A 9,092-nucleotide genomic window follows, 5' to 3' on the forward strand; every position below is an offset into this window, starting at 1 on the left:
CATCGGTATGTACCACTGCAGAGTCAAATAGAATCATGTTTAGGGTCATCTACATCCTGGGAACGTTGGGATTCTCCATCGGTATGTACCACTGCAGAGTCAAATAGAACCATGTTTAGTAGAACAATAGACCTTCAAGGTCATCTACATCCTGGGAACGTTGGGATTCTCCATCGGTATGTACCACTGCAGAGTCAAATAGAACCATGTTTAGTAGAACAATAGACCTTCTCCATCGGTATGTACCACTGCAGAGTCAAATAGAACCATGTTTAGTAGAACAATAGACCTTCTCCATCGGTATGTACCACTGCAGAGTCAAATAGAACCATGTTTAGTAGAACAATAGACCTTCAAGGTCATCTACATCCTGGGAACGTTGGGATTCTCCATCGGTATGTACCACTGCAGAGTCAAATAGAACCATGTTTAGTAGAACAATAGACCTTCTCCATCGGTATGTACCACTGCAGAGTCAAATAGAACCATGTTTAGTAGAACAATAGACCTTCAAGGTCATCTACATCCTGGGAACGTTGGGATTCTCCATCGGTATGTACCACTGCAGAGTCAAATAGAACCATGTTTAGTAGAACAATAGACCTTCTCCATCGGTATGTACCACTGCAGAGTCAAATAGAACCATGTTTAGTAGAACAATAGACCTTCTCCATCGGTATGTACCACTGCAGAGTCAAATAGAACCATGTTTAGTAGAACAATAGACCTTCTCCATCGGTATGTACCACTGCAGAGTCAAATAGAACCATGTTTAGTAGAACAATAGACCTTCTCCATCGGTATGTACCACTGCAGAGTCAAATAGAACCATGTTTAGTAGAACAATAGACCTTCGGGGGTCTACCTGAACCCAAGATTCAGGTCAGGTCCGTGTTTTATTATGGTCAATTACTGTAGGTCCAGGTCGGTTCAGAGTCTATTACCTCGGATCCTGTGTCTCGTTTGTTATTCTGTGTCATACACGATTTGATCCGAGAGGACCCCCGTACTCGGCGCTGTTCAGGACAGACTGTAGCTCCCGTGATGATTTAGGCTGACCTAGGATCAGATTACTACAGCGCAAAGTAAGGGGGAGCGGTTGAGCTCGTCATGCGTGCCAGGCTGCCCGCTGAGTTTAATGAGTTGAGAGAGCACATCAAAGGTTCACGATTATGACTGATATGTAGCTGCTAGATTCCTAGAACCTATAACCGCTATCTACTGGTAATAAAATTATTAGGTTTATCAGATCCATAATTATATTATAATACCCAACAGTCTGTGTCGGTTCCACGATATCACATTGGAACTCGTAACGAATTTCACAGGTCCAATTTGGATAGGGGTCCAAAACATGTTTAAGGAACCAATCGGATGTCGGAACATTAGGATTTGTTCCGTAATTTTAAGAACATTTCAGAAAACCAATCAGATCTCGTAACGAATTTTCACAGGTTCATTAGTCAAGTGGTCATTTTGGAGAACAATCCATGAGAACAGGTCTTGGTAGGAGGCAGTGGCACAGCAGCTGGGGTGCATACTTTATTACTTAGTTTAGACTAGTCATTGGTTAGACATGGTTTAAGGTTAGGTTTAGGTGTGCTGCCCCGTGGGAGGTGAGGGTTTGAGATATAGGACTAATGACTGGTCTAACCAATGACTAGTCTAGCGGCTCTGGGCAGGTCTTGGTAGGAGACACAGCAGCTGTCCAGTAACTGGACAGGTCTTGGTAGGAGACACAGCAGCTGTCCAGTAACTGGACGCCGTTTATTTACTGAAGTTTTATTTTGTTCTCCACAGGAACGGCTGTCATGGCGATGTTCCCTAACGTGTATGTTGCCATGGTGATGATCAGCACCATGGGTGTCATCTCCATGAGCATCTCCTATTGTCCCTACGCTCTGCTAGGACAATACCACGAGATGAAAGAGGTACATGCAGTACATGCTCGCCCTACATGCATGTCTCTGCTGTCGGGAAGAAACCACCTAACTCCAAAATGTTCATTTTTCAGGAAATTAACCCATTCTGGGCCGGAACCCCTTTTGGTGTTGTAAGCATTATACTTTAGCTATTGAAAAATAACAGATCTACAAGCTCACGAGCTACGAGCTTGTAGGTCTGCTATTTTTGAAAGATTGTGTGAAACATGTGGCGCAAATCTCTGAATATTCTTTCAGAAAACCTTATATTTGGAAAACAAAGCAATACTGCCTCATTAAAGTTGATGTTGTGACTTTATTGTCAATTACTTCCATGAGAGGGGGAGAGGCGGTGGAGTTAGTTGCCTTAGCAGACAGTTTGCGGGTCCAATGGAGTAAAGAGGTTTTGTCCAAAGTGTTTTTTGGCTACTTTTCATTGGTTCAATATTTTAGAAACAACACACAGACGTAAAGGGTGTTCAATAGCACTGATTTATGCAAAAAGAAAATCTAAAATGGAGTTAGGAGGTTTCCTCCCAACAGCAACCATATACTCCTTAACACCACTTTTGAAATGGTCATTGGAGCTCCTGACATTGATCTCTCTGTTCTCTAGTACATCCAGCACAGTCCTGGTAACTCTCGGAGAGGCTTCGGCATCGACTGTGCGATCCTATCCTGCCAGGTGGGCGTTCTTACCTTCCTGTTGCTTTCACATGTTTTAATGTGTTTCATTCTTTCCTCTTCCAGATTTAAAGTGACCCTGCTGTGTGTGTGATGTTGTGATGTTGTTATGGCTCTCCAGGTGTACATCAGTCAGATCCTGGTGGCCTCGGCTCTGGGTTCTGTGGTGGAGGCGGTGGGCACGGTCAGTGTCATTCCCATGGTGGCCTCCGGGGGCTCTCTGCTGGGCTTCCTCACCGCCTGCTTCTTGGTCATCTACCCTGCTCCTCCCGGGTGAGTACAAACTACTTCTGGGATTAGCAGAACGTTAGCCTCACGGGGCAGTTGGCGCGTACGTGTGTGGTTAGCCTCACGGGGCAGTTGGCGCGTACGTGTGTTGTTAGCCTCACGGGGCACTTGGCGGGTACGTGTGTGGTCATGAAATTATAAGTTACGTAAGCCACAAAGCTTTGGCATGAAACAGTCATGGCTCAGGATCTGAACAGATTTGTTAATTCATTAAAAAAATAATTAATCTCTTGTAATCGTGGTTTGGTTCAGGGAGGGCGAGTCGGCCAAAGCGTCAGAGAAGCGGGCCTTGACGACGGCTGCGGCGGAGCACGGTAACGGCAGCGGAGTCACAGAGAAACCCACCTTCCTGAAACTCAACAAGAACGGCAAGGCCACCACGGCCACCACCACCTCCACCACCGCCACCTGCCACATGGAGAACGAGTCCAGTCTGTGAACGCTCGGCCAGACTGAAGCAAGCGGGAGATGACGGGTTGACCACTGAAAACGGATTACATCACTGTCCACCACATCATCGCACCGTTCGCACGATGAATGCCAGAGCTCAAAGATGCTGCTTCACTCACCCCCTTGCCTAGCCCCCCCCCCCCCCCCCCCCGCCTCCCCCAGTCCACGATGATGAATGAATGCTAGGAAATTAGTTGTTTCCTAAATGACAGACACGGATGAGAGAGAGAGAGTTGATGTTGGTCTGCTCTGATTTGGTACTGGAGGTGCCAAATGCTGCTGGTGCACTAGTCTAGACTGGTCCAGTCTTGTATGAACTGGTCCATTCTGGTATCTACTGGTCGAGTATGGTGTGGCCCACACATATTTCTGGGCTCACAGGAACTTCTAGAAATTTGCGTCATGGTTGAGTGATGTTGGGTAGAAGTGAATAACTCTTAAGTGTTCTGAAGGACCAACATGATTGCCTGATTGGTTCAGACCTCAATTTATACATCTCGTTGGAAAGGAGGATATATTTGTTAGGGAGAGGAACTGCCTTCTCGCTCTCTCTCTCGCTCTCTCTCAGGGCCTGTAGGAGGTGCTATTGAGCAGCCGCCTGAACAGGAAACTTCAGGGCACTGACACACACACACACACACACACCTCCTTCCGTCTTCATTATCATCGGAGTCTACGTCAATTGGTGAAAACCTGAATAATGAACATTCGGTCCTCGAAGTTGCAATCATTTAATAATGCTGAAAATAGTTCTTCCTCAACTGACTGTATTGATTGAATGGTCGTTTGTGGATGGTGAAGTCGATGGATGAGAGTGCGCCTGCTGACTGGGTGTCTCCTGCCGAGGCACTGTGTTCACCAAATGAAGCCTCGTGTTTAGGGCCAAACACGCCCTATTCTGTGGACTCTTGCAGTACTCTTCGGCTGTAGCTTTAAGACTGTAGGGACCTTATAAGGCAGCGTTCCTTGCAACTGCAAAGCGGAACCCAAAATGGGTCTGGGGTTTCTTGGGTTTTGCTGAATGCGTGAATGTGGGTCAGGAGGGGATTTTAGGCAGCTGTGTCTTTGAGTGCTACTCTATTCAATGAACCTGGGTTGTGGAATGATAAAGAATTGACTTAATGGGAGTCCCAAAATAGTGGCTCTCAAATGTTTTATTTTCAAGAACCATCCGTTTGGTTTGCATTAGGCCACATTCCATTTGTATACCAATTACTCTCAGAGTTATGGATCTCTAAGGGTCCATTTGGAAGCCCCCAAGGAACTCTGGAGGTCCCTGGACCCCACTTCGACAAGCGCTCTGTTAGACTAGACAAAATGCTGGGGTCTAATTGACCCTGCATGCCAGGACAAATACCCCATTGACTCAGTTTGGGTTCTTTTCTAATGACCTTTTAAGGACACCCGTCCCTGCTGCAAAGTGTACTTCTCAGCATGTCCCAGGAGTGTCACTTCAAAAATGTTGTGTAAAATCCCAATCCTAAAATTGTCAGTATTACATTTGTACTCCAGCACAGGGTACAAGATGGACGGGATTACCTACCTGACCTGGGGTCAGTCACTGGTGGCCCCTCCATCCTGATCAGTTTAAACAATCAGAAGAAAATAGAAGCACGGATTTCACCTGCTGCACGGCGGATCACTTTGAGACAGCTGGTTGGATAATAAGCCTGCCTTTTATTAAAGGAGAAGAGGGGTGAAAAAAGAGAAAGACAGAGGGAAGGAAAGATGTGTAACTTTGGCAGAATTCCACACACCAGAAATATATATAATAATAATGACCTGGCAAACGGACAGGTTTACAATAGAGTGACAGCTTGTGCACTGCCATAATTCCAAAATGCTACAAGACGCCTTTCAAATTACATACTTTCTTTCGTCGTCCTCCCAGCTGGTTAGTGTTTATTCTACTAGGTTTGTCTCGAGGACGTGCCTCTGGTTGCATAATTTTGCATCCCTGACAGGAATTGAACCAAATGCCTAACAGCAGGGATGCAAAATGGTTTCAGGTGAACGTAAAGGACAGACAGTGGTATAGTGGTCATGGTGAAGGTGATGTACGAATCAGGAGGTAGCATACTGTTGGAGAGGTGGGCAGACCTTTTCAGCGTTATTTGCAGCATGTAAAATCCTTAGATATACTGTGGTTTATAGCTGCGTAAGGAGAACTACACCCACTGCTTACAGGCGAGAAAATGTATAACAAAACAAACGGGAGATCCATGCAAGTTGTGTAATTTTTCCTTTTTTTACTACTATTACTAACTATTGAGTGTATACCATAAGTAATAAGCTGAAATCTTAAGATGTGTTTTTTTTTCTTAGAATGTTTCAGTACGATGCTGGGCAAAACCAAACTTGAAGTTTGAATGGCAGTTGAAAGCATCAAGGTTCTATGTTTGGTTTATCTTTCCTTTTGTTTTCTGACAATTCAGATCAATCATTGCAATAATATAGGGGGCAGGGGTGTGTATTTATGTCTTGACAATTCTCAATCACTTTGGGTTTGGGGGTTAATTCCTTTCAGAGCTGCTAGCTAGTAATGCTAGCATAAGTCTAGAGTAGGAACTTTTATTGGGTTTGGTTTGCCTTTCAGGTCAATCAGTTGCAAAATGTTAATTGAAACAGATAAACAGCAACATTTTATTTGACTAATCATTGGCAGTTTATTTAAGAAAATACATTTTAAGGGGGGAAAAAAATATTTTGTTGGGTTTTAGGAGATTTTAACTGATTGTTTTGTGTCAAAAGTGAACTTTGAGTCTCACAAGTAGGTGTATGTGGTTGAGGGTTTAGCCCTTTTAGAACAGTTTGACTGGTTCCATTGCTACGTTTGTGTGTATACAATTCCAGCGAGAAATAGAAAAAAGTATGTTGCATCCTTGTTTGACCCCCACTCTAGCTATGACACTAAGACAAAGAAAGAGAGAACAGGAATGATCAAAAGATGCTTTCGCATCCCATCAGACATTGGTGCATATTTAAAGAGCAGATGGGTTTAATGACAAATTGCTAAGCCCATACAGCAAATGACCACGCACAACTTCAGTTTAAGTACGAATGTGAATTGCAGTACAGAGTTTGGCATGTTTTACCCTGTACAAATCATTACCTTGTTCTTTCTTATATTGTCTTAGGTCAAGGGGATACCTTTCTTTTCTAAATGCATGGCTGGATGTTCTTGTGCTCTTGTTTGAACACAGTGTATAAAAACCTGGGTCTGGGTTTTGAGGATTTTGAAAAGCACATGTCATTTTGAGTGCATCTGTGAGTTTAGTTTGGGACAAAATAGCTGTTACAGTCCAATACGGCATAATTATGGTGAAGATGTCTTACTAGCAGCATGTTCGATAGTGTGTCACTATTAGGGTTGATTTGTACCACGGTGAACACGGTTGTCGCACACCACAATGCTCTTGAAAAGTAATACAAGATGCGTGTGGTCCTTCACTATTCTCACACGTGTGTTTAACTTGATGTGATATGTTTTTAAAGGTGTAGGGGGAGAAACACCAGGCCTTGAAACTTGGGAAGTGCAACTTGGGTGTTTGGGTATACTGTAAATACAATGGGAAGTGTGTGGTATGGGGTTTTTCCTTAATGTCCCGAGCCACTCACTGTAGAACTCTGGAATGTCAAGGTAGAGTGGCCTCTCTCTCTGCCTGGTGGGAGATTGAGATCTTTATTTTATTTTGTTTTGTATTATTCCATCAGGTGACTTAAGGGTAAAATCAATGAATGTACAATGATTTCAGCTGAAATTGTTTTGTTTTTGTTCTGCAAGACAGAGGGGTCTAACATTGCACAGAACTTGCACATACATAGTTTTAAAGAGAGAGAGAGAGAGAGAGAGAGAGAGAGAGAGAGAGAGAGAGAGAGAGAGAGAGAAATCATTTAATTGTCTTGCAAAAAGAAGAAAAAAAACATCCAAACTGTGGATATTTATTTTTTGAGCTTTCTTGTTTAAAAAGGACACTTTCATTCACTTTATTTAAAAGAAGAATATATTGAAAATCTTAGATTCTATTTGCTGTTACTGTTAACAGGAGATATGTTACAGAATGAAGAGGTGTGTGTGTGTGTGTGTGTGTGTGTGTGTGTGTGTGTGTGTGTGTGTGAGAGAGAGAGAGAGAGACTGTGTGTGTGTGTGTGTGTGTGTGAGAGAGACTGTGTGCACGTGTGCGCTGGAAAGTGTGTTAACATCTCATGACAGTTTGATTCTCGTTCTGTGTTCTTCACAATCATCAGGTTTACACTTAATCTTTGGCTGAAATACCGGAGGTGATCGTCAGGTTGTCTCCACCCATTCTGTCTCCATTTAATTGTTCTAATTCATTTGAAGATGTCTCCTCTAGTCGCTGTTCTTTTACTTTGACAGAAGCGCAGGTAGACAGAGTTTTGCCAGTGCACCTTTTATTAATGGTGGCCGTGTTTGCTCCAGGATCCTGTTCACCATGCCATTTTGGAAATAACTCCTCCTACTTCCGGGCCTATTCCGAACTTCCTTCACAGGTGTTCAGGGACAGCTCCAAGAGGGGGGCTAGGAGGGGCTTTAGCCCCCTCTGATGGAGGCTAAGACCCCCTCCCCACAAAATTCATTAGCCCCCGCTCTGAATAGCCAGCTCCCCCATAGCCCCCCCCCCCCCCCCCCCAGTTACACATTTCTGGAGCCGTCGCTGCAGGTGTTAACGAATACTAATTAAGGCTCTGTTGCATTTCGTACAATGGCTTTTTAATTTCCCAGGCCATAACTTTGAGAGTGTACAAATGGAACCAAATGGACCCTTACGAGTCCATTTTGTTCCATATGTACACACTCAGAGTTACAAACCCATACGGGGCCATTTGGAACCCACTCAACCAGGCAGTGAGACCCACTGGTGTAGCAGTGTTTCCAGTGAGGCAACATGCACAATAGCAGCACTCTGGTTCTGTTCTGACCATAATGGAACAGAGCTACTTAATTAGTATCATTGTTAACACCTCTAGTTCTTTCCAAAATGGCTTCTGTGCATAGAGCCATGTCGTCATGGTGATTTTACAACACTGTTACAGGTGATGATCCAACCAGACCAAACTCTGTGTACCTCTGACTCTGTGTTTAGCAGACTCTGTGTGTCGAGCATGATTGCGACAGTTGCCCATATATATCTTCAGAGATTACGAATACTTAAGAATGGGAAGATGAAGCTTGTGCTGTGTACTATATTATATGCCTTGTCATCTGAGAGAGAAAAAACGTTGTAAATATATATTTCTTTTTAGTTCCTTCTTTTTTTTGCTGCTATAAGAAGCTGATTATTTTTGTTAGTAGTTTTGTTTTTCTATATAAGGACTGTATATATCTATACGTTGTGTAAATATGCTTGAGCCTTCATATATGTAGGACTCTGGATAAACACTGTAAGGAACGCACCTTTAAAGATCTACTCAGAAACAAACTGACTGTCTCCTGTTTTATTTCAATCATTAACTTTATTTGGATTAATTTGTACACTCTGAGTTAACTGAACACTGGTATTCTATACAGTATAAACACATTTATATACAGTAGTGTTTTTTGATAATAGTGTCATCTCTCCCATGAGGCACTGCTGCTTTTTACACAAGGTGTCTGTAAGTCAGAAACTTGAAGGGACTTGGAGAAGGGCCAGCCGTTTCACAAGTTAAGTCTTGCTCCAGTAAATAAGTGGATACATTAACCTAAGCTACTGTATGCATACTGCATCCCACAGAAACATGCTTAAC

General features: G+C 43.4%; 1 protein-coding gene across 1 annotated transcript in view; it reads left to right on the forward strand.

Moving 5' to 3' along the window:
* Nucleotides 1–8,785, forward strand: part of LOC310869524 (solute carrier family 45 member 4-like) — a 56,805-nt gene extending 48,020 nt beyond the window's left edge. The window contains exons 13-16 of the mRNA XM_083780303.1: nt 1,801–1,931; nt 2,539–2,607; nt 2,728–2,879; nt 3,147–8,785. Coding sequence (XP_083636429.1) covers nt 1,801–1,931; nt 2,539–2,607; nt 2,728–2,879; nt 3,147–3,333 — 539 coding nt within the window. The 3' untranslated portion in view covers nt 3,334–8,785. The remainder of the gene's footprint in view (nt 1–1,800; nt 1,932–2,538; nt 2,608–2,727; nt 2,880–3,146) is intronic.
* The last annotated feature ends 307 nt before the right edge of the window (nt 8,786–9,092 follow it).

Source organism: Protomyctophum parallelum (genome assembly GCF_964188405.1).
Source record: "Protomyctophum parallelum genome assembly, chromosome: 1".
NCBI classification, from domain to species: domain Eukaryota; kingdom Metazoa; phylum Chordata; class Actinopteri; order Myctophiformes; family Myctophidae; genus Protomyctophum; species Protomyctophum parallelum.